General features: G+C 42.9%; 1 protein-coding gene and 1 non-coding gene across 5 annotated transcripts in view; one reads left to right on the forward strand and one right to left on the reverse strand.

The window, feature by feature from the left end:
- The window catches only part of USPL1 (ubiquitin specific peptidase like 1), a 37,692-nt gene extending 24,158 nt beyond the window's left edge, over positions 1 to 13,534 (forward strand). For all 4 annotated transcript variants that reach the window (XM_045468632.1, XM_045468555.1, XM_045468417.1 and 1 more), the window contains 3 exons: positions 303 to 428; positions 8,945 to 9,102; positions 11,466 to 13,534. In XM_045468632.1, coding sequence (XP_045324588.1) covers positions 303 to 428; positions 8,945 to 9,102; positions 11,466 to 13,351 — 2,170 coding nt within the window. In that variant the 3' untranslated portion in view covers positions 13,352 to 13,534. The remainder of the gene's footprint in view (positions 1 to 302; positions 429 to 8,944; positions 9,103 to 11,465) is intronic.
- Positions 13,535 to 24,226: 10,692 nt separating this feature from the next.
- Positions 24,227 to 24,300, reverse strand: TRNAN-GUU. The gene has a single exon. It is a non-coding gene; the product is annotated as a tRNA-Asn (tRNA).
- Positions 24,301 to 26,326: the final 2,026 nt, after the last annotated feature.

Below are 26,326 nucleotides of genomic sequence, written 5' to 3' on the forward strand. Positions count from 1 at the left end.
TGAACAGCCCCAGTGCACGGGACAGATGCCTCACAGCAAAGAAATACCCAGTGCAAAATGTCAGTATTGTTCTTGAGAAACCCTGCCTTTCGTATTGTCTTCATCTCACAGCTGAAAAAGTACAGGAGTCACTGTGGAGAGTCTTCACAGAGAGCTTTACTAGGGTGTGCGAGGAACGTTAGCATATTGATTTATCATGTGATATGGGGGAATAGGGAAGTATAAATAAGTGAATGAAGGTTTAGGCATTGATTGAAATTAATGTAAACGAATTTAAGTTAATTTATGTCTCTGTTTTACAGATACATGAAGAATCTGGTCACCTTTACAAATGTCATCCCTGAGTGGCACCCACTTAATGCTGCCCATTTTGGTCCATGTAACAATTGCAGGAATAAGTCACAGATACGAAAAATGGTATTGGAAAAGTGAGTTAAAATTGTCTTACTATTTTTAGAACGAAATGAAGGTGGATTTAGTTTGTAGAATTGAAACTGTTTGTCAGAAGTTTGAGTTGTCACGAATTGCCAAAATGCCTCTCCGTCGTGGACTCTGGCCGACAGCAAACTGTCCCAGGCAAAGTACCGCTGCACCTGTCTCAGGGTGACTGACCCCACTCTAATGGGGCCTTGCCTTTTACCTTGTTTTCTCCCTTTAAGGATATTAATCATCAGTTTTTCTCTCCTCTGCCAAGTGCCTGGAGTCACTAGAATTCTGGGATTTCCTTAATCTGATTTCAAGAACTAAGATGACTCAAAGGTGAACCACAGGCTCATCTGTCTGAATTCCCATCTTCTCCCAGACTTCGGCCTGCTAATTCTTCATCCCCTTGGAAGCTTTCTGCTGCCTTTGAGCAGATGTGTTTTTAGTATATTTTGCCAGCTTTTCTATTTGTCTGCAGTGGGACCACTGGTCAGAATTACCTTTTCTAAAATTGCTACCAGAAGCCCATATTTTAAGCTCATGGGTCAGTTCCATTCTAGGCAGTTTGTCTCGTTTGTTAATACACTTCGCACGAATGCATCCTGTGACCTTCGTGTTTAGTCATCCTCGCCTCTGACTGTCAATAAAGAAATGTTTGGAGGTATAATGTGATATAAAAAAGCAGGGGCATTAACCTTTTCATACCTCTTCTGATGCCCTTGGATGTGCCAGGAAATCCCTCCAATCTTTCCTAAAGAGTTGTTTTCATCCAGGTAATACATTCTTGGTTAATCTAATACTGCCAAGACCTAGAAGGAAAGAGAGCAGTGCCCCTCCAACCTCCTCTCCCATAAGCGTCTACTTTACACCTGTGAAGCGGTATTTACTTTGACGTTTCAGAACAGTGCATTTATTCCACCTTTTGTTTCTCTTTGTTTTCATTCTTTTTTCTTTTTAAAGCTTATTCTACTTTTATGCAGTCTTCTTTTTTTTTTTTTTTTTTTAACATTTATTTATTTTTGAGAGACTGAGAGACAGAGCACAAGTGGGGAGGGGCAGAGAGAGAAGGAGACAGAATCCGAAGTAGGCTCCAGGCTCCGAGCTGTCAGCACAGAGCCCGATGCGGGGCTTGAACTCACGAACCGTGAGATCATGACTCGAGCTGAAGTTGGACCAAGCTCAACTGACTGAGCCGCTCAGGCGCCCCATTCTCCTTCTTTTATAGTTGTTGAAGACTAGGGTTCTTACACCAATCACTGGGCTCCGTCTGTTTTTAACCTCTCCCTGTCCTTGCAACATGATAACATTTTTTGTTATCAGTAATACTGATATCAGTACTGATTTTTGTAATCAGTACTCATTATTTATTATTATGAATACATGTGTATTTCCTCTCCAGCCAAGCAGTATATGTGGTTGTATTTCATTTCTTTTATAACTTCTAAGTTTTCCTGGAATTATTTCCTTGTGTTTTCATTTGCTTTCTTTATGTATGCATTGTGAAATTTTCCCAAATTCTTCAAACACTCATTGATACATTTTCTAAACACTTAAATGTTTCACAATTTTGGAATCCTCCCCCACGTTTTTCTCTAGAAACCTTTCTTCTGCCACCTTTCATCTTTTGCTCCAGTGTTCCGGTCTATACTGGTTCCTCTCTGAGCCTGGTGCATGGGAGCTCTGGATACACTCTTCCTGTCACTACCCTAGTTTTTAGCCCAGGGCCTTACCCCACATTCTGCAGTATCTGTTGCCCATCAGCGTTGAGTCTTCGAGGGGTTCTGTGACATGTATAAGCTCTTCTCCTGAGTGTGCCCACCCCACAGCGCTCCCGTCACCGCTTCATCCATTCTGCTCAGTTACCGCTTCCCTGTTGCTCTTTCATTTTTGCCTGCAGAATATTTGCTGTTTGCTTGTTTCCTCATGTCTTCTTCCCCTTCTTGGCCCTTTCGGTTTCGTTCCTTTCTTTCCCCCCATTCGCTATCATTTGATAGCATTTGAATGGAAAAGAAGAGGAGCTACCTTTAATGGAAAGTCCACAGTCTGTTTTGGTTGTCTGGGGTTTCAAACTTTGAGATTGAAGTGTTGTGGGAGTCTTTTTTGTTTAAGCCCTGTCTTGAGAAGGAGGCAGAAGGGCAGCAGGGTGTGGGTATCTGCCCTCCTGTACTGGACCGGTGGGTTGCTTGAGGCTGCCTGGTGTATGTGATTTCATCTAACACTTACACCTGCTTTTTCTCACGCACCAGCATTGAAGATAAACTTTTACTCCGATTTTGTTTGATCTGTTAATTGGATGCATTGCAACGTACAATTTTTAATTATACAAATAAGATGCATCACTTACATTAGAGATTCAGGCTCTGATCCAGAAACATATCCGTTGAATATAAGTGTTTCAATGTGAAATGTGTTTAGAGTTCTAACAGGCCAATTATAAGCCGAGTTTATAATTTGGACATTGACTCTATTCAAAAGTAAACTGAACTAGTGTGTAAAATTTCACTTAAATTTTAAATGACGGGGTCTTTTGAAGTCCTCTGAGTTTTTTACTTTGAAATTTATATTCTTTTTGTATTAATATTTTTTTAACGTATATTTTTCGAGAGAGAGACAGAGACAGAGCGTGAATGGGGCAGGGGCAGAGAGAGGGGAGACACAGAATCTGAAGCAGGCTCCAGGCTCTGAGCTGTCAGCACAGAGTCTGATGCGGGGCTTGAACTCATGGACCGCGAGATGATGGCCTGAGCTGAAGTCGGATGCTTAGCTGGCTGAGCCACACAGGAGCCCCTGAAATTCATATTCAACAACAAGATTCAACAAATCAAGATTTATTGTTGTTTAATGGAATCTAGAAACAAATTTAATAGTTTTTAAGGATAACTTAAAAGTAATTAGATCCATTATGATATCATGTATAATTCAACCTTACAGTCAGCATTCTAAAAACTAATAGTATTGTGAGTTCCCTGAACACCTTGTCTCAGGTAATCCACACTCTAATATATTCCCATTGGAAAAAGAGTCCATTGATAAATCAGATGAATTAAATCTAGCAAGGCCAGATCTGCTACTTTAAGTGTATTATTTAGGAATTATATTCAGAGCATGGTGATACGGAGCACCAACTTAGAATCTGATTTAATTTTACTTTACAAATCTTGAAAAAAACCTCATCACTAGGAGTCTAAGTCACACAGTACCCTGGATTGTAATTTGAAAAGGTTATTTATTTAAACTTCAGTTTTAACAGTTATTTTTTTTGTTGTTTTATAATCCAATTTTATTATTATTTTATGGAATCTTCATGTATCAGTAAACAGTACTATGTCATCTCTCCCTGTTATATAGCGGGTACTCAATATGTTTTTAAAGTTTATTTTCTTTTATTTTTTTAATTTGCATCCAAGTTAGTTAGCATATGGTGCAACAATGATTTCAGGAGTAGATTCCTTAATGCCCCTTGCCCATTTAGCTCATCCTCCCCACGCCGGCTCCCATAACCCTCTGTTTGTGCGCCATATTTAAGAGTCTCGTATGTTTTGTCCCCCTCCCTGTTTTTGTATTATTTTTGCTTCCCTTCCATTGTGTTTATCTGTTCTGTGTCTTAAAGTCCTCATATGAGTGAAGTCATATATTTGTCTTTCTCTGACTAATTTCACTTAGCATAATACCCTCCAGTTCCATCCACGTAGTTGCAAATGGCAAGCTTCATTCTTTTTTGATTGCCGAGTAATACTCCATTGTGTGTGTGTGTGTGTGTGTGTGTGTGTGTGTGTGTGTGTGTGTGTGTACACCACATCTTTTTTTTTTTTTTTTTTCAATGTTTATTTATTTTTGAGACAGAGAGAGACAGAGCATGAACAGGGGAGGGGCAGAGACAGAGGGAGACACAGAATCTGAAACAAGCTGCAGGCTCTGAGCGGTCAGCACAGAGCCCGACGCGGGGCTTGAACTCACGGACCGTGAGATCATGACCTGAGCCGAAGTCCCGAAGTCGGACGCTTAACCGACCAAGCCACCCAGGCGCCCCACCACATCTTCTTTATCCATTCATCCATCGATGGACATTTGGGCTCTTTCCATACTTTGGCCATTGTTGATAATGCTGCTATAAACACTGGGGTGCATGTGCCCCTTTGAAACAGCACACCTGTATCCCTTGGATAGATACCTAGTAGTGTGATTGCTGGGTCGTAGGGCAGTTCTAGTTTTTGGTTTTTGAGGAACGTCCATACTGTTTTCTAGAGTGGCTGCGCCAGTTTGCATTCCCACCAGCAGTGCAAAAGAGAGCCTCTTTCTCCCCATCCTCACCAATATCTGTTGTTACCTGAGTTGTTAATGTTAGCCACTTACAGGTGTGAGGTGGTATCTTATTGTGGTTTTGATTTGTATTTCCCTGATGATGAGTGATGAACATTTTTTCATGTGTCGGTTGGCCATCTGGATGTCTTTGAAGAAGTGTCTATTCATGTCTTTTGCCCATTTCTTCACTGGATTATTTGTTCCTTGGGTGTTGAGTTTGATAAGTTCTTTATAGATTTGGATACTAACCCTTTATCTGATATGTTGTTTGCAAATACCTCCTCCCATTCCGTTAGTTGCCTTTTAGTTTTGCCGATTGTTTCCTTTGTTACGCAGAAGGTTTTTATTTTGATGGTCCCAATCGTTCAGTTTTGCTTTTGTTTCCCTTGTCTCTGGAGACTTGTTGAGTAAAAAGTTGCCGTGGCCAGGATCAAAGAGGTTTTTGCCTGCTTTCTCCTCAAGGATTTTGATGGCTTGCTGTCTTACCTTTAGGTCTTTTATCCATTTTGGGTTTCTTTTTGTGTCTGGTGTAAGAAAGTGGTCCATGTTCATTTTTCTGCATGTCGCTGTCCAGTTTTCCCAGCATCACTTGCTGAAGAGACTGTCTTTATTCCATTGGATATTCTTTCCTGCTTTGTCAAAGATTAGGTGGCCATAGGTTTGTGGGTCCATTTCTGGGTTCTTTGTTCTGTTCCCTAGATCTGAGTGTCTGTTTTTGTGCCATGATTTTTTTTTTTTTAATAACTTTTTGTAAAGGGTAGGGGAGTGATAGGAAGAGAATTAGATGTTTCTGTTCTGTGCTTATAGAGCTTATTAAAGTGTCATTAAAGTATCATTAAAATACAATGACTTTGAGACTTTCTTCCAAGCAGATAAATTGAACCATTCCCTACAAAAGTTTGGTTGGAATACTGACATATAAAATAGTTAAGGGGTGCCTGGGTGGCTCAGTCGGTTAAACGTCCGACTTCGGCTCAGGTCATGATCTCACGGTTTGTGAGTTCGAGCCCTGCATCGGGCTCTGTGCTGACAGCTCAGAGCCTGGAGCCTGCTTCGGATTCTGTGTCTCCCTCTCTCTGCCCCTCCTCCACTCACACTCTATCTCAAAAATAAATTAAAAAAAACATTTTAAAAAAGTTAAAATTATGGGTTTTTGTTTTAAGTTTAAGAGAGAGAGGGAGAGTGCATGTGTGCATGAGTGGGGGGTCGTGCAGAGAGAGAGAGGGAGAGAGAGAATCCGAAGCAGGCTCCATGCTGGTGAGCATGGAGCTCAACATGGGGCTCGATCTCATGAACCGTGAGATCATGACCTGAGCCAAAATCCAGAGTTGGACTCTTAACTGACTCTGCCACCCAGGCACCCCCAACTCTCACTTTAATTATACCTGATTTTACTCACATTTTTAAAAAAATTTTTTTTAATGTTTATTTTAGAGACAGCATGAATGGGGGAGGGGCAGAGAGGGAGACACAGAATCTGAAGCAGGCTCCAGGCTCTGAGCTGTCAGCACAGAGCCCTACATGGGGTTAGAACCCACGAACCGTGAGATCATGACCTGAGCCGAAGTCAGCAGTTAACCAACTGAGCCACCCAGGCGCCCCTCAATTTTTGTCATAGAATCTGAAATATGAACTAGTTCAGTGATATAATTAGATCTAGAATGTAATGAGGTTTAAAAATTATATTTGCAGATTTTTTTTTGCCTAAAGCCTGTTATTACAGTTCAGGAGTATATATGCACATTGTTAAATCTACATTTTCTAAAATACGAATTATTACATTACATTAGTTGGGATAAAAATAAAAAACTTGTACTCTATCTAGGCCATTACATAAAACCGGCTGCTCTTTGTGGGACAGGGACTCTGTGTTGCCCTGCTGTCTGAGTAGCGGGGCAATTGGCACGGTTCTCTTGTGCTTCTCTCTCTTCTGAGGGTAGATCCTTCTAGTGGGAGGAGTTCAGCCTCAAGTTAAGGAGGTGAATGCAAACAGATCTTAGCTTGAAATCTCTTGTGACTCTCATTCCAATTCTGTTAACCTGTCCCATCCAGGTTTTTTATGGTTAAGTCTCAGCTTAACTCAGTCTCAGCTCTGAGCATCATCCTCGACATGCTAGGCATTGCGAGTAGCAAGAAGCCTGAGAACAAAATCTATCGCCAGCTTAAGAGTAAAGTTGTACCCTCAGCTATGAGGCTGGAAATGAGACAAGCTGGAAGCACGGGTAGGAGAAATCTGTGACTGTTAAAGGACGCTAGAGTCTAGGGACCCAGAGAGGAAAATAAACTCGAAGAGGAGGGGGCATATGCTTTATTTTATTGAATCCAAGATGCCATCATTATAAATTGTTCTGTTTTTTTAAATATGCCATTAAGAAAAAAATACTGACCATTGAACACTTTCCATGTGTAATTCACACTACTAAGGAGGCAAGGTTGCGTAATCTAGGGATCCAGGAGAGAATGTTTTAGTAACTAGCCACAGAAGGTATCCTGGGTGGCTCATCAGTTGGTTGAGCGTCCATCTGACTTTGGCTCAGGTCATGATCTCACAGTCAGTGAGTTTGAGTCCAGCATTGGGCTCTGTGCCGACACAGCTCAGAGCCTGGAGCCTGTTTCAGATTCTATGTCTCCTTCTCTCTGTGCCCCTCCCCTGTTCACGCCCTGTCTCTGTCTCAAGAATAAACATTAAAAAAAAATTTTTTTTTAAAAAGATATCTTGAAAAGATATTAGTACTTAAGGAGTCAAGTGGGTGCCTGAAGCCTGCATATCAAGCTGTGAGAACATATCTGTACTTTCACTGTGGATCACTGATTCAGAGGCACATTTTCACATATTTAAAATGGGAGTATGTCTATAAATTGATGGCGTGGTAGAGTTTAGTTAGCAGTTCTCTTTCCTAGTGGTATATTTTATAATCAGTATTATCTTTTTTTTTCATTTTTTATTTATTTTATTAATAATAAATATAGTATATTTAAATAATAAATATATTACAATAAATTTTATTTATTTGTTATTAAGAGACAGAGCGTGAACAGGGGAGGGGCAGAGAGAGAGACACACACACAGAATCGGAAGCAGGCTCCAGGCTCTGAGCTGTGAGCACAGAGCCCAACGCGGGGCTCGAACTCACAAATGCAAGATCATGACCTGAGCCGAAGTCGGACGCTCAACTGACTGAGCCACCCAGGCGCCTCTGTAATCAGTATTATCTTAAAGTGATGCTACAGATATGATAAAAGAACAAAGGGGGTTAGCATTATAGACAGTTCTGCAGGACTTGTTATTTATAGGTACTTAAATTTTGAAGACTTGATTCTTTCCCCTAACAGAATGATCGATGAGATAATTTACTAATTATTCCTTGTCTGAATAATCTGCATTTTGGACACTGATTCAAGTTCATTTCAGCCGAATAAGTTTTGATAAGTAAGTTTGACAGCTGTTTAAATATTGGGAAAAGGGGTATTTGACATTTTTCTTAAATCATGAGAGCTTTGTTAAATTTGGTTAATTTGAGGCCCATCTTTGGATTCTGTTTTCTGGTTTGGCATGCGACTGTAACGATAAAGTGTATTTTTGAAATTAGGGATGTCTTGAAGTGTATGGTAAATCAACCAGTATGTTCTATTTTCTTGTCTACTTAGGTACAAATGAAGCTTCCTAAGGAGAAGTTTTACTTTGATGGACCACTCTGCTTCTTGAGATAAAAGTGAAATAGGACAAATTATTAGCATATTGGCAATTTTTTAAATGTTTATTTCAGTGTCTTAGGTTTGTTACTTTGTTTTCCCATATTACCTATGCCATCTAACAAAAGTAATTCATTTGGGCCACTGGATGCCCAAGAAAATTCTAAAAGGTCTGGATTTTTCCCTGTGATTTTGCAGAGTAGTTATGTTACTGTGAGATCTTCTTTAAGCCAAAGCAGCAGTGTGGCTTACAGAGCAATTTTTGTTTAATGGTCTGTGTTAGAGCCTTATTGCATGATGGCTTCCAACTGTCGGTGATACCATTCTGAGAAGGGTTTACTGTTACATACTTCGTAGAGTGAGTTCTCCATTGCTAATTAAGGCACACATCTGGAGGTTCTCAAGAAAAATTAGTGCAGTTAGCCTTGAAAGCGTTATGTATGACTTCCTTGCTTCAGACTGTCTTTTGTATAACCAGGCACGGGCATGAAATTTGTTTGACTTTGCTTGCCTTCCTCTCCCACAGAGTATCTCCCATATTCATGTTGCACTTTGTGGAAGGCTTGCCACGAAATGACTTGCAGCGCTATTCATTCCATTTTGAAGGCTGTCTTTATCAAATAACTTCTGTAATTCAGTACCAAGCAAATAATCATTTTATAACATGGATTTTAGATGCTGACGGTAAGTGTTTAAACCTTTTTCTTTTATGATAATAGCCATAGAGGCTAAATTCTAGATTTTTTTTTTTTTTTAAAAAGACAGACTTTGTCTTGACTCCTTTCCCTCTCGCTTCTTGCCCTTGCCTTTAATTCTTCTGCCCCCTCCTCTCTGTCACTCTGGTTTAGAATCACTCCTGTCTTCTGCTGCTTTTGTATGGGTGTACATGTGCTTATGCGTATTTCTTTTCTAGGTGAAGAACGGGATCATATCCTATTGTTAGTTTACAATTTGCTTTTTTCCACTTTGTTTGCTTTTATTCCATGAGTAATAGGTGGTCAGTACAGATAAGTGAATGGAGCCAGTTCTGATTTCTTAGATATGTAACATGTACTTCTTTTAAAAAGAGAGTGCATCGTACTGAAAGGTTTTTAACTGAGAATAAAAAAATTTTGCTTAGTTTACAATTGTTAGTCATAAATAAAACATCTATTTCTAAGACTGTTGGACATTACAGATCATGTAGCCTTCTCTCCCCATGAAATAGAGTATCTGAACTCTATAATTTGCTATAGCTATGGTCAAGGTAAAGCCTTTATGTATGTATGTATGTATGTATTATTTATTTATTTTAACGTTTATTTATTTTAGAGAGAGAGAGAGAGAGAGTCAGAGAGTGAGCAGGAGAGGGGTAGAGAGAGAGGGAGACCGAGAATCTGAAGCAGGCTCCAGGCTCCACAGGGCTCGAACTCACGAGCTGAGCCGCAAGATCATGACCGGAGCTGAAGTCAGACGCTTAACTTACTGAGCCACCCAGGTGCCCCATAAAGCCTTTATTTAAATAGTTAAACTTTTCAGAAGAAGATTAAATAGTACAGCCCATGAACTTTGCTAGGTTTTTCCTAACATTTATCTAATATGGTTTAATATTGAGTGTGTTTCTCTCACAGTGTTCACTTTGTCTTAAACAAGATAACGCAGCCACTTAAAGTGTTGTATCAGGCTGTTGGTAAGGAGTCTTTTTGATATTGCCTGTTTTTCCATTTTCTGTTATTTGGACACTTCTCATAGCTGATATTTTCCTCTTTGGGTGGTTTGGGTGGGTGGCACAATAATGTGTTATAGAAGCACTTTGCAAGCCAAAACTCACATTATAAATAAGATTACCTTAAAATTTTACTCTGCTTCAGCATTTGGAGGGAAGTGGTTCTCAATAACATAAACAAACTGGAAAAAAAATTAATTTTTTACTGCATTCCAGGGAATCTGAAATCCTCTTCAGTAGGTTACATGGTTAGATGGTTTCCAACATATAAAAATCAAATGGTTACCTTATAAAAAAGGTCATGGCTCCTCCCTCGTGCATTGAATCGGTCCCTGGGGATTAGGTCCAAATGTTAACCAAGTAATTCTAATGTGCATGTCTGGTAGAGAACCACTGACATAAACAGACAACAGAGTCTCAGAAGTTTTAATGGGTATAGAAATAGTAGGTTCAGGTGGTTTATAAGGATATATCCACATAAACTTAGTGAATGGTTTTGTTGGTTTTTTTTTTGTGTGTGTGTCTACAGGGTCTTAACCTCTTCCCTTGTCCTACCTACATGACTCCATTTTTGCTTGACAAATGAGAGAATAGAAGCTCAGAAATAAAACAACTAAACACATGAAAGCTCTAAAGTTATCGGTTTTTTAACCAGAAAAAAAAAAAAATTAAAATAAGAATTCAAACAAATGTTGGTACTTGAGGTAACAGACTTCATGAAAATTCACAGATATGGAAAAACTCCCCCGTTTTTTTTTTTTTTTTTAATGTTTATTTATTTTTGAGAGAGATTGAGAGAGAGAGAGAGAGAAGGACAGAGCACGAGCAGGGGAGTGGCAGAAAGAGAGGAAGACACAGAATCCGAAACAGGCTCCAGGCTCTGGGCTGTCAGCACAGAGCCCAATGCAGGGCTCAAACCCACACACCACGAGATCATGACCTGAGCCAAAGTCAGAAGCTTAACTGACTGAGCCACCCAGGCGCCTCAGAAAAAATCCATTTTCTGATGTTGTTGGATAAATTGGGCGATATGTACTGTATTCCAAGTCACAAAAGTTAAATATTTAGACTTCTGTCTTGATTTTTGTGGGTAATTTAGGGAAGAGTAAACACTATCTCAGTTTTTAAAATTTCTGGATGTTAGTCCGTAACTTTTAATTGTCCAAATAAAGACTTTAACCTTTGGCAGAAGGAAATGGTGACAACGATAAGGCCATGTTCTCAAGTGTTCTCCTTTGATGGATATTCAGGGATCCAGCAGTTAAAATGGCCAGAAGAAAATTAACCTAGCTGGTGCGTTTTGAACGTCTAACCTCATTTATTTAACTTCCTCATCCCCCAGGAACTTGGCTGGAATGTGATGACCTAAAAGGCCTATGTTCTGAAAGGCGTGAGAAATTTGAAGTTCTTGCTTCAGAGATCCATATTGTTATTTGGGAAAGAAGAACATCTGAGATGACAAATAAAACATCTGCCTGCCTTCCACTTAAAAAGACTAGTGATGAGCATGCTTTTGGTGATGAGGAACAAGCCTCTCCAGCGTGGTGTTCTGTGGGTGATGCTGCCTCCGCCGAGCTGTCCTCAGGAACTCTCCCCACCAGTGTGTCATTTGCTCCTAATACTCTTTCGCAGGGTCAGGCTGTAGCTCACGGACATCATTTACTTTCCGGTCCAGAAGGTTTGGGGGACGACAATATTTTATCTTTGACACTTGAAGAAATACAGGTTAACTCTGAAAGTTTCCCGGTTGAAAATAAAACTGTGGCAGAGAATGCAGGAGTTGGCAAAACAAAGGCTTTGCAATCACAAGAGTCACTACTGGCTGCTTTAGTATCCGCTCCATGTGTTGGAAACCTGACTCAAGACCAATTCATGGATTTAAAGCTTCCGTCTCAAACTGTAAATGCAAGCGTGCGATTTGCACCGCCGAATGCCGAAGACGCGGGGATTGCTGCACCTGTGAATAATATCCCCGCTACTGATCCTGTACACGGTGGGCAGCCAGAAGTTGAGGGCACAGTGGCCCACGAGAAGGACACTCCATTGACACGGTTTCCTTCACCAAAGACTGAGAAATTAAAACCCGAACAACAGGTTACATCTCAGGTATCTAATTTGAAGAAAAACGAAACGGCAGCATTTTCTAAACCTGTAACAGCAAAGCCACTGCAGAATCCATCTCTGAAAGACACTCCGAAGAAACCATTTGTAGGAAGTTGGGTTAAAGGCTTATTAAGCAAAGGTGCTTCTTTTATGCCACCTTGTGTTTCGGCTCGTAATAGGAACACTGTAACTGATTTGCAGCCTTCGGTTAAGGGGGCAAGTAATTTTGGTGGCTTTAAAACTAAAGGTGTGAACCAAAAGGCTACCCGGGCATCCAGGAAAGCTAATAGGTGTGCAAGGAAGCCTCCTACGGTTAGCACCCCGCCACCAAGTCATCCACTGCCTGGTGGCACGACTTCTCATGTTCATGCTAATGTTACTGCTGATTCAGATGTTCTGAAGAAATGTGAAAACGCCCCCTACGGAGCTCACCGCAGTCACAGTTCCTGTGTCAAAGAACATGGTGTTTCTTCTGCAAACCATGGAGACTCAGTTGAGGGTCAGATTCATAAACTTCGTCTCAAACTTCTTAAAAAACTTAAGGCAAAGAAGAAGAAATTAGCTGCTCTTATGTCTTCCCCCCAAAACGGAGCGCTTCCAAGTGAAAATTTAGAACACGTGTCCCATTGTGGGTCTCCGAACGATTGTGACTCGATAGAAGACTTGTTAAAAGAACTACAGTATCAGATCGATACCGCTGAGAATAAATCTGGATGCACCGCGGTTCCATACAGTGGTCAAAGTCATGAAGAAATTTTGGCAGAACTGTTGTCTCCTACAGCTGTTGTCTCAACAGAGCACTCGGCAAATGGGGAGGCTGATTTCAGGTATTTAGAAATGGGAGATGACCACGTCGCGGCACCAGTGCCTACTGAGTTAGACGACATTCCCCAAAATACACACCTGAGACAGGACCATAATTACTGTAGCCCCACCAAGAAGAATCCGTGTGAAGTTCAGCCAGACTCACTGACAAATAATGCCTGCGTTAGGACATTGAACTTGGAAAGTTCCATGAAGACTGATATTTTTGATGAGTTTTTTTCCACTTCGACATTAAATTCTTTAGCAAATGACACATTAGACTTACCTCATTTTGATGAATATCTGTTTGAGAGTTGTTGATTGCATGCTATCTTCTTTTAGTTTAATATTTATTATGGCTCTTGGAAAACTTAATATGTTATTAAGTAGTATTTATACACTGGCCTTGTCATGAACGAAATGTAAGCTACGCGAGGTTTTACCTTTGGTTCTACCCACAAAGCATGTAATCTGTTTTAGAAATTAAAATGATCAGGAATTGGTTTTCCTTGTTTGCTTCATTTTGTATTGTAGGAGAGTGAGTTTTTCAAAATGTTAAAAATGATACAGAGGAGTGTCTAGTTTCTGGCAGTTTTTACATTTGGGGACATTAAATTTCTACATTTTAATTTTCGGTTACAGTGGTTCAGGAGAAACACTAGTTTGTACAAACTTAAGTCATTGTACATGAGATATGAATGTGTGACTGGTAATCGTTCTATGGTCATAGATCCTACGCCTGTTTCTTATACCAGTCAAGTGCTGTGGAATGTAAACCTCCCCCAAAGAACTTTCCTTCTCTACTTATAAGGACGGCAGGAACCTTGTTACTAGAACTTTAAGTAACGTTACGTGATCAATAAATGATCTCTAACAGGAAAATAATCTATTTTTGTGTTATATGCAAAGAGTCCACATGATCATAAATCTCATATTTTTCCCACACATTTATTTTCGCAAGCAAATTTGGACGCCATCCAACAGTTGTTCTAGGGAGAAAATAATAACCAAGTTCTTATAAAGCTTGCTGTATGTTACATTCTGTTTTGTATGAAACACTAATTCATTGAAATCCCAACATTTCTGGGGCACCTGAGCGGCTCAGTCGGGTGAACGTCAGATCTTGATCTTGGCTCAGGATGTGATCTCACGGTTTGTGAGTTCAGGCCCCACGATGGGCTCTATGCTGGTGGCATGGAGCCTGCTTGGGATTCTGTCACCTCTCTGCCCCCTCCCCTCGTTTGTGCACACCGTCTCTCAAAATAAATAAACTTTAAAATCAAAACAAAAATCAACATTTCTGTGAGCAGGCTCCTTTGATCACATTTGACCTAAAAAAACAGCACAGAGCTTAGTAAGTCGTACAGCCGGGTTTGAGTAGCGTGGTTCCTGCAGCTGTTAGAAGCATGTGTTCCCCCTCAGGACCCACTTAAAATTTGGTTGCTTAAACAGCACCACTGCAATAGTGATTTGAGTTATTAGGGGTAGTTCCTAAGGTTTTAAGGGTGGCAGTCTTGGAATAGAGTACTCTGGTACTCAAATCACTTCGTGATTGATTTGTCCAATTTGCTTTCCGTCCCCTCCCCCGCCCCTATTTTCTTTTTTTATCACAAAAGTACCGCGTGCTTATTGTCAGGAGAAGCTTGGAACATCCAGAAAAATAGGAAGATTTTGAATCTTCGATCTTTACACTTAGTGGTAATAACTACCACGAACATTTTCACATTTGTATACAAATAGACTTTAAGAAAGAAATTCTACTCGACCTGTTTGTACAATCTGTTTTAACGTTTAATGAGCATTTTTTCCGTCTTAACAGCTTTGGCAACTTTGGGATAGCTCCATAATATTAGGTTGTACGGATTATCGTTGTTTTACCAATCTTGAGATTTCAAGGTGATTTGTACTGTTTTGTTATTATTCATTGTGCCACAACAATTCTTGTTAAGTTTTTGCACAGATTTTTTCTTTGTTATTTTTGTCTTATTTTCTGGGAGTGGAATTGCTGGGTCAGAGGATATGCATTTTTAAAGTCTTTTAATGATGGCATGATTGGCTTTCCTGAATCCTCACCAACACCAAGTAGTAGCATTGAGGGAGCAAAAAAAACCTTGGCTGTTTTTTTGTTGTTGTTGTTTTAACATTTTCATGATTACTAGTGCGGTTGAGTATATATGACGTTATATACTTACATAACGATTGGCCAGTTGACTTTCTCCAAGAACTTGCTTAATCATTTGAGTATTTCTAGATTTCTGGTAAGTACCAAACAGTGTTGTAAACCTCAGAGATAAAGCAGTAAAAAAAGAAATTCTTGCCCTTTAGAAGGAGCTTGCCTTCTAAACAAGGAAATAGATATATCATGTTAAGTGGTAACAGATACAGTTGATGGTCACTTGTAGTGGTTCTCTTCTATAAAGTTTCCACAAGAGTTCCATGAATATGAAATACTGAACCACTGCTCCTAGGGGAATTGCAGGGTTAGGTTCCTGTGAGCCTCTGGTTGCAACATTATCGTCAACTGATCAACAAATAACCTTGTTTTTTCTGTGCTTCTGTTTAAAATTTTTTTTCTCAACGTTTATTTATTTATGGGACAGAGAGAGACAGAGCATGAACGGGGGAGGGGCAGAGAGAGAGGGAGACACAGAATCGGAAACAGGCTCCAGGCTCTGAGCCATCAGCCCAGAGCCCGACGCAGGGCTTGAACCCACGGACCGCGAGATCGTGACCTGGCTGAAGTCGGACGCTTAACCGACTGCGCCACCCAGGCGCCCCTCTGTGCTTCTGTTTAAAAACACCTCAGGTAACATATATTGTTGGTTCATTCCCATTGAGTACAAGGCCAACAGCACTTTAAGTCACGCCTGAAGGAAGCTTATCTAACACATAAGGCACATCACACCTTTGTGCTTAGGAACATCAGACAGCAGTTTAACACTACACTTGAGGTACATTTTAAACAGTGAAATCACCAAAAACACACAAAAGATGTGGCACTAGATATATTGTAAAAAGGACACTTACAGCATGAGAGCTGAATCAAGGCAGTGTTGACCTGTTAGGCCTCACCTGGGGTCATATGTGTTGGGCGGCTCTGTGGGTGTCCATAATAACCACATTGTAAGTGTTGATTTTTAAGGTTATAAATCTAAGCATGTAGGCAAAATCACAAACAATCTGCATAATGAGGATTTAGTCAAATAGCACTGAATGCTGTGGAGGAAAACAGCAGGTGAGAGCATGGGAGGACTCAGAGTGAGTGGATTTGGAAAGTTTTCTTGGAGAAGGGTGTCATTTGGCAGGGACTTCAGTGAAGTTAGGGAGTTGGGCCATGTGTGTAGAGGAAGGGCATTCCAGGAAGAACAAAAGTCCAGAGGAGTGAGGGTGCTTGGCATGATTGAGGACTAGGAAAAGTCCATTGTGGTTGAGCAGAGACAAAGGGAAAGAGAATTAAAACACAAGAAGAAGGAGGTTGGCAGAAGCCAGTTTTTGAATGGTTTTGTGGGCCATAGCGAAGACCTTGTTAACATTTGAGAATAATGGAGGCCACTAGAAGGTTCAGGCAAGGGCAGGATATCTAGTCTTAGATTCAAAAGGATCCCTTACGCGTGGAGAATGACTATAGCCGGTCAGAGTAGCAGCCATAGTCTGTTACAGCCTCCCCAGGGTTTAGGGTGATCCCTGTGGAGGTGTTAAAAAGTAGCTGGATTACTGTTGCATTTCAAAAGTAGAGCCAACGGGATGTGTTGATGGGTTGGATGTGGGGCAGAAAGAGGAGTCAAAGAGGAGTCTCAGGTTTTGTTGCCTGAGCAGATGGGTCATACTATTTACTGAGATGGGACAGGCTTGGGAAGGAAAAAATTTAAAGCAAAGCACTCACTCATTCAATTTTGAATATATGTGAGGTTCCCATTAGGCTGCCAAGTGGAGATAATCTAATAGGAAGAGGCGGACACTAGAGATTCCTACTTAGGAATTATGAACACGTGATCGTATTTAATGTCCAGTAAAGGATGGAGTCATTTAGGGAGTTGAAATAACTCTGGGGAACAGGAAGAGCCATGGAAGGGACGTGAGTGTGGTGTCCTGAAAAGGGAAGAAAGCTTTTTTTTTTTTTTTTGAGGCGGAGCGATGCTGATGTGTCAGATGCTGCTGAGAAGTAGTGTAAGGTGAGGACCGAGAATGACCATTGGCTTTTGTAATTGGAAAGTCTTTGGTAACTTGGGGAGGACAGTTCAGTGGAGTTGGGACAAGTGTGAGTGGGCTCAAGAGAGAAGGGATTGAGAGAAAGTGCAGATAGAGACCTACCCTTTTGAAACATTCACCTGGTGCCCGGTGAGGGAGTGAGGGGTCAAGATTTTTGTTAATGTCTTTAAGACGGGAGATGTCATAGTATGTGTATGTGTGGACCTGAATGGATGTTGTAGATGAGAGGAGTGATAGCTGCCACAGTAAATTTCTCCAGGGCTGGGGACCCAGTGTATAAGAGGAGTGTGACCTTAACGAGCTAGAAGGAGTTTATCCATTTTATTTTTTTTAATGTTTATTTTTGAGAGAGAGAGAGAGGATCTGAAGCGAGCTCCCCACTGACAGCAGAGATCCCGATGTGGGGCTTGAACCCGCGAACTGTGAGATCATCACCTGAACTCAAGTTGAACACTTACGTGAGCCACCCCAGAGCCCCCAAGTTTATCCACGTTAATACTAGAGAAGACAAATATATGGGTACAGATATTAGGAGATGTGATGATTGGACAGTGAGGAAGGTCACATTTTTATTTTCTCAGGGATACAGTAATATTACCAGCTGAGTGGGGCGCCTGGGTGGCGCAGTCGGTTAAGTGTCCGACTTCAGCCAGGTCACGATCTCGCGGTCCGTGAGTTCGAGCCCCGCGTCGGGCTCTGGGCTGATGGCTCAGAGCCTGGAGCCTGCTTCCGATTCTGTGTCTCCCTCTCTCTCTGCCCCTCCCCCGTTCATGCTCTGTCCCTCTCTGTCCCAAAAATAAATAAACGTTGAAAAAAAAATTTTTTTTTTAAATATTACCAGCTGAGTATGAGTGTTGGGGGAGTTGAACATTGAGTGAGAGAAGTTAGAATTTTTAGTCTGAGAGCTAATTGAACAGGGGCATGGCAATAGGCTCACTAGGCCGTACAGAGAACCCACCAGACGTTTATGGCCGTAAGTTTTAACCAAAATGAGCCAAGATGGTTGTTTTTCTCTAATCACATTTGCTGCTCAGGACAGAAAGAGTAGATGGGAAGTTGGATCCAGCCAAGGTTAGAGGTATTGCCAGGTAAATGGGACAGAGGAGAAAAGGAATTAAGGCTTTATGCAAGGAAAATGATTTTAAGGATGTGATAAGGAGGGCTAGAGGGACATAGGACAGGTGGTGATCATTTAAAAAGTGGTGGCAGATCTCAGCGGATTGGAGGTGGGTGCAAAGAATGCCAGCGCGGGACTAGTTGGAGTGAGTAAGAAAGCAGCGTGCTTGAAACTGAGCTTTTGGGAACAGTGCAGTTATTGGCGATGACAAGGTCTGAAGTGTGACAAGGGAAGTGCATGGCCAAGGTTCCATGAAAAGTGAGGAGATGAAGGAATCAAGAGGCCAGGATGGTGTTTGGATAGACTTTGTGGAAGGCAGAGTCATTTAAATGGCGGCAGGAGTCCTGGTGGAAAGAAATATACAGTAAGCCAGGAGCTAAAATCCTCAAGGAAAGGCGGAATACCACGAAAATGGCTGATGGCCGCAAAGGAACAGCGTGGGTGGTTCAGTCTAATGGTCTGTGCTTCAAAGGCACAGGAGGGTTATAATGAAGAGGGGAACAGTGGTTGAAAAAGCAACTAGGAGGGGCGCCTGGGTGGCGCAGTCGGTTAAGCGTCCGACTTCAGCCAGGTTACGATCTCGCGGTCCGTGAGTTCGAGCCCCGCGTCGGGCTCTGGGCTGATGGCTCAGAGCCTGGAGCCTGCTTCCGATTCTGTGTCTCCCTCTCTCTCTGCCCCTCCCCCGTTCATGCTCTGTCTCTCTCTGTCCCAAAAATAAATAAACGTTGAAAAAAGAAAAATTAAAAAAAAAAAGAAAAAGAAAAAGCAACTAGGAGAAATTTGATAGAAATTTTACATTATTTTATATTCTTTTCCTTTCGGTATTATGGTTTAGCCAGGTCATTTCCACACCCCAAATATACAAATATTTACATATATCTTCTGGTAAAGCTAGGTTTCTTTTCTTTCTTTTTTCTTTCTTTTTTTTTTAGTCATGAATCTTTAATTCTTTTGGAATGTATTTTGATGTGTTGCACTGAGGTTTTTCTCCCCTGATAGTATATTTGTTTGAACACCATTTGCTGAATCAACTTACTGTTCTTTAACCATTCAGGATACACCATTCACCTATCTTTCATATTAAATGTAACAAATGTTCAATTCCTGTAGTAAGTTGAGGGGGAAATTTTGGTGCTCAGTGGTAGAATGCCAGTTAAACAGTGTAAATCTCAATTTTCCAGGAGAAAATACGCTGGGAGGAAAGTCTATTAAATTTTAACTGTTTTTTCTTCCACTTAACATTATCATAATAATGTACTCTGCAAGTCAGAAACACTGGACGAAAAGTGGAAGATTTATTAGAGTTTTGTTCTGTTTTTGTTCGCTTCCGGTTGTATTGAGATATAACTGACCTACATCTTTGCATAAGCTTAAGGTATACAGCATAATGCTTTGGCTTATAATCACAAAAATGATTACTGCAATCAAATTTAGGTAACTTTAGAGTTTTGCTAGGTACCACAAATACAAACAACACAAAATGGACTGCTTCTCCAAACGCAGAGCCTGGGGGCCAAAAAACATTGATCAATATGTGTTATGGCAGAGGATGACGAGGAAGGGTGGGATCCATCTGGGAGGTTAGAGAAAGCATCCCAAAGAAGCCACATTTAAACTAATGACTTCATTCCGAGCAGTTTCCAGAGGCAACCCCTCCTGTGGGTGCCTGTAAAGAGTCCCCCATAGTTGGTTGGCTCTGAACAGGCCTGCTCAGCGAGCTTATCTGTGACTGTCTTTCTGACTCTCTTTCACTTTGGAGCACCAGGACCTCTACACCCCTTCTCCCCAACCAGTGTTCCCTCAGGAAGCCGCAGAAGAGGCAAAGGAGGCAGAACGGCATACCAGGTTGTTTCTAATCCGAGCAGATCCACGAAAAGGGGCTTATCAACTTCTGCAACATAGCAAACGGGCTAAAGTGACGACAAATCTAGTACCGGAGAAGTGTAAAATACAGTCGTCAGGAGTTAAAATGTAACCACAGAAGCAAGAGGTCATCGAGAGAAAAGGAACTTGTGAAAGACTTCACATCTCAAGATGGAAATTCATTTTGTTTGGTTATTGCAGGTTCTTAAGAGCTTGGTAAAGCACCCTTCTTGCCAGCCTCCTCTTTTTAGTATACCTTCCCGCCAGGCTTGGAGGCGGAGATTGTGGAATATGCTGAGGTTCAAGTGTCTACAACACCAGATCTTTACTGCTCCCCCAGCCCTAAGGCAGTGTAAACCAGGCCAATTCAGCAGGATGGCAAAATGTTTGCAGCAGTAAACTGATGTCCCCGCTGGCCACGAAAGTTGTGGTTCCAGTAAAGAACCTCCTTGCTTGATGATTAATGGAGAAATTCTGTATTTCAAACTTCAGTTCTATGTTGAGTCACATCCAATGTAGATTTTCGCCTATGTAGTTTACACTCTAGTGAATTTCAATTATCAGACTAGCCTAAACTCTAGTATTAAAGTGAATATGTTGTTCACTTAGGTATAAATAAACACCCCTGTGCTCACACACACATATGATAATCTATAATAATCGACTTCCCAGTTTAGTACTAAGATAGTTGGTCTCCTTAAAGTGTGTGTTTGATTTACTTTGTCACTTTATCTTAGGGGATAACTAGTTTGAGTCCTCTTTGGCAGACGGTAATTTCTGTTCTGTTTTTACTAAAAAGAAAAAAAAAAGCAATGAAAAATGGCTCAATTCCTCAAAGGGGTTTGCTGGATGTCATTAAAGTAACTTGCAAGGAAAGAAATACAAATTGGTATCTGCTGCTGCTGTAAATCCCTATAGAAGCAACCCTTAAAGGATCAGTATAGTAAAGCCCTTCACATCAAGTCATTGCAGATTATAAAAATAAGGTATTAAGTGTTAAAACCCCAAAGCAGCCTTTTTTTTTTTTTTTTTTTGGTCTGAAGTCATTTATTACTAATTTTGCGTATCTACTTAATTGCTCAGCAAAAAAAAAGAAAGAAAAAGAAAAATTGGTTTCTTGGTGGCTTGTCAATAGTATTAGACTATTCTAGTTCTTTGTATTACCTTAAAAGCTTCAGTTTAGTAATTTTTCCATCCCTAAACACTTTGGATTTGACATACTTTATAACCTTTATCACTAATTAGAATACAAATACAATAAATACAGGGGCGCCTGGGTGGCTCAGTCAGTTAAGTGTCAGACTTTGGCTCGGGTCATGATCTCACGGTTCACGGATTCGAGCCCCGAATCAAGCTCCGTGCTGGCTCCCTCTCTCTCTCTGTCTCTCCCTCTCTCTGTGCCCCTCCCCAGCTCACGCATGTGCACACGCTCTCTCTTTCTCTCTCAAAATAAATAAAAACTTTCAAAAAAATGAAGACTGATTCTGGGACTAGGTTTTTCGTGTTTTTTTTTTTTTCTTTTTGGGGCTAGGTTTTAGATGAACTCCATGGTGGAGAACCAGCCACAAGTACGGTAAACTGAAAGTATGGGCAATGTATAATTTCTCTAATTTCAAGATTTCTTTAAGACCCCTCCAACATCAAGCAACACTATCACCATTTCCTGGGTCACCCAGGCTGTAAATGTAGGCGCCACCCTCCACATTTCCCTCTTGCTTCGGTCTCTAAATCTTATCCAGTCTTCCCTTGAATTACATCCTTCGTTTCTAAAGTCACCTCGTTGCCTCTCCTTTGAAATATAATTTCCTCTTAACTGTTCTCTGATCTCTTATTTTCCCTATTCTGTTGCCAGACCAACCATCAAGACTAAATTTCATTATATCCTGAAACAGAAACCTTTAACAGTTACTCCCTTACTTTATAGGGTAAAGTCTAGCCTCATCCTTTGGTCTTCAGGGCCCTTCTGCAAGCTAAGAACATTTTCAGTGCGCTCTATTTAAGTACATTTGTTCCATATTCTGGTTACGCTCCTCTCCTACCCACCCCCATCTTGTCTCCAAATTTTGCCAGCTTTAAATAGCTCTCCCCTGCCTTCTGGCCTGTCCAGATCTTTCAGGGTTGTTTCAAATCCTCCACGGAGACACAGTCCAGCCTATCTATGTTGACTTCCTCCTTTACTGCCTGGGAACATTTTTCTGTGGCCCTCACGCTGACACTTCATCATATGCATTTTTATCTGAGTATCTATCTCTGTTAATCACATACTCTGAGAAGGCAGGGAACGCATCTGTCCTGAGCATGTGCATGTGACAGGCCTGTGCTAGGTGAGCAGACAATGTGAATAAAGACTAGTCACTACACTCCAGGGGTTCGTATTCTAGCGTAGGTGACAAGTAACTCCCTGTTTTCAGGGTAGCGTGATGAATGAATGGAGGAGGGGCATCAGGAGAGGCCTCCCTGAGAAGGTAACTCCTCTGCGGATGTTACCCAGGTGTGTACAGAGGGGGCGGGGACTGGCACATCAGGGTAACGGGAAAGACATCTGGGGGGTGGGGGGTACAAGGCAGCATGCGCCATTGAAGGAACTCCTGGTACATGCATATAACCACTAGAAGTTTTCATGCAGGAACATAGTAGGAGACAAGGCCACAGATCATGAAAGCCTCTGTGTGTTAAGCTCAAGAATTTGAACTGCATCTTGAAGGAAGCAGTTTGGAATCTAAAATGATCACTAAGAACAGAAGTTGGTCTCTTCCCTCAAGGAGCTTATAACCTAGTATAAATACAATCAGCTTAAAGCGGAAGGATATGCTTTCTAAGGCCCCATAACTTAAGTATTAGCAAATATTATGCCTCCTTCATCTTGAAGTGTTAGACTAGATTTGGACAGTACATGAATGACCTTATGACCTAACTGCCTTCCCTTTTCTTGTTTCTACTATAATCTATCCATAAGTATGAGTGGAAAGCTTGGAATGTGGGGGGTGGGGGTGGGGGGCCGGCTACTGCTGAATCTGCCTGAAATTCTCCAAGTGCAACACTGTGTCTCCCTTTTTAGGGCTTCTCACTAGACAAGAGAGGGTATTTTATTATCAACAATTATTTGATAAATAATTATCAGCCAGCATTTGCCAAGGCATTTCCTAAGAGACCGCCGAGTGACGCAGCTAACTTATTCCTTCTTCCGAGTCTCTCAGTTCTATCCAGGAAAAGTACATCCCAGAGACAAAGCACCCACCACATGACCTCAATCTTGGCAGGAACGAATTATAGCATCACGTTATCATATTATCGTGTGGTTCTCTATCTTTATAGAAAGTCTTATGTGAACCATCTGCTTGTAAAAGATCTGTGTCTTCTGTGAGACCGGAGTTGAAAACACGTCATTGGAAACCTTTTAGCAAGAACTCATACAAACAATTTCTGCCTGAGTTTAATTTCAGGGAAAATTGTGTCAGCGATCTAACGCAAACATTAACACCTTTGCCTAGGTTCAAGTCCATTGTCCAAAACAGAGCCCCGTTTAGCACAGTTACGTGGGGTGATTATGCCCCCACATACTTTTAGGTGACTCCCCTTGCATATGTTCATCGAACAGTTCCTCGGATTCTTCTGGCAGTAGATAAGGCAGTACTGAGTAAGTACATTTACTTTTTTTGGTGGTATCCGATTTTCTGGGAGAAACTCACTTGTCAAGGGGCATTTATTTCCCCCCCGTTACAGTTACTGCTGTTGAAGCACAATCTTGGGCCGGTCTCCCGAAGAATGTGTGTAGGTTTCCCGTGGATAAATGACCACGGGAACTGAATGACCAAGGCACACGCTGCCAGTCCAGACGCAGAGTCCCTCTTAGAACCGCCTCCGCCGTGCAACAAATACTGAGAGGACAAGGTCTTCCTCTATCCTGGAAGCGTGGTGGCGTCGTACTCCCGTTCGACTAAAAATCTCAGGCTTGCCATTTTAAAATGGATCCGTATCGAGGTCATCTCAGGAAAAGGAGCGCTGCCCGTCCCTGGGTGGGCTCGAACCACCAACCTTTCGGTTAACAGCCGAACGCGCTAACCGATTGCGCCACAGAGACCCAGCTACCAGGCTCGCCGCGCGGTGTGTACAGATTTCCGCGGCCGCGGAGGCTCTCGCCGCCCAGGGCGTCGCCGCGCGAGCCGGACGGAGGAGCGCGCGGAGGAGCGCGCGGAGGAGCGTGCGGAGGAGGCGGCGGGAGGGGCCGCGGCTGCGGCCCGCCCGGCGCGGGCGCGGGCGCGGGCGCGGGCGCGCGGGCGCGAAGAGGCCGAGCCCGCGGCCGCGCGGGGACGGGAGTTGGGGGACGAGGCGCGCCCCCGCGGGCGGCGCCGGCCCCGGCCCGAGCTCGTGAGCGCGCCCGCGCTGGGGCGCGAGCCCGGGGGACGCGGAGGGGCGCGCCCTGCGTGTCTGCGCTGGCCGCGTGCGGGGCGCCGCCGGGTGCCCGCGGCCCCCAGCAGACGCCGCCTTGGGCCCCGCGGGCAGAACTGGGCAAAGGGGTCCCGGTAGAGCCTGTGAGAGAAGAAGCAAGTGCGGTGTGGGCTCGGAGCACGGGGGCCGCGTGTGTCAGGCCCCAAACTGTAGGGCTGGCTTTCCCAAGCGTCGCGTGTGTCCCCTCGCCCCGAGGCTTCCCACCCCCCCTTCGGCACCACCCCTCACCGTTACCTTTTAATTCCGCAGACACCGTGCGTCTGTGCCCGGGCCGAACGTCGATCTGTGCTTGGGCTAAAGAATGTAAGATGTGTTTCCCTTCCTGAGCCCCAGCCGGTGCCCGCTTGGAGGGCATGTGGCCTCCGTTGATCAGGCAGAGTTTAGGGGACATCAGAAGGGGGCTTCGTGGAGGGTGTGGCGATTAAGATAAGCTGCAGACATCCTTCTGGGTGGCCAGTCCCTAGAGCTCGGTGGGGCCGCCTCCCCGCTCCTGGCCCTACAGCCTGGGGAGTTCACTCCAGCTCTCCAGGGCGTAAAGCCGGTCCTTGAGTGTTCTTGTTTCCGTCCGATTTGACCCGACACCCACTCCTCCCCCAAGTTCTTTTTCTCAGCATTCACCCCCCCCCCCCACCCCGTTTAGAAGCTCACGGTTCTGTGCCATTAAGTACATTTGTATCGCTGTGCAACGGCCACCACTATCCACTTCCAGAGCTTTGTCCTGGCCTCAACTGAGGCTCTCGACCCCTCAAGCGCGAGCGCCTCATTCCCCTCTTCCCCCCTGACCCTGCCAATCACCCTTGTCCTTTCTGTCCCTATGACTTTGACTATAGGCAGCTCATGGGAGTGGAATCGGGCGGTCTTTGTCCTTTTGCGACGCCGGCTTATTTCACTTAGCGCAACGGCCTCAGAATTCAGCCATATTGTTGCCTGGGGCAGCATTTCCTTCCTTTCTCACGCTGCATCATGTCCCATTGTACGAAGAGGCCACATCTTTACCCATTCATCCGTCTGGGGACACTTGGGTGGCTTCCGCCTTTTGGTTTTTGTGACTGATGCTGCAGTGATAGTGATCATGGGTGTGCAAGCATCTCTTTGAGGCCTTGCCCTCAGTTCTTTTGGGGGTATCCCCAGCTGTATAATTGGTGAATTGTATGGTAATCCCCTTTTAAAAATTTTTCAGGCGCCATCACACCATTTTCCACACCGGCTGTGTGCCATTTTACGTTCCCGCCACCCCGGGTTTCTCTTTCTCCCTGTCCTCACCAACCTCCCTGCCCACCAACCACCCCCCCCCCCCTTTTTAAGTAGTCATCCCAATGGGTGCGAAGTGTTATCTCATTGTGGTTTTGGTGTGCATTTCCCTAACGATTAGTGATGCGGAACATCTTTTCTGAACCCATCTTCCTCTACTTGTTTCCTCCTAGCAAGCCAGCTCTGCTTTATTGAGGAGTAAGCTGAGAGTGACAGAGGGCAGCGTCTGATAAGAGGGCAGCTTTTGACAAAGAGTGGAGCCAGCGGACAAAGTGGAGGCGGCAGGGAAGCCTGAGCCGTGCAAGGAGAGGGGGTGAGGGAGGAGTCTTCTGAGAAGGGCCATCTAGAGATTTTGTCCTCACGAGGATCTTGTTCGTCTGCGTTGGGCGACTTTGGGGGTCCGTTGT

This window comes from Leopardus geoffroyi, chromosome A1 (genome assembly GCF_018350155.1).
Source record: "Leopardus geoffroyi isolate Oge1 chromosome A1, O.geoffroyi_Oge1_pat1.0, whole genome shotgun sequence".
Classification (NCBI taxonomy): Eukaryota; Metazoa; Chordata; class Mammalia; order Carnivora; family Felidae; genus Leopardus; species Leopardus geoffroyi.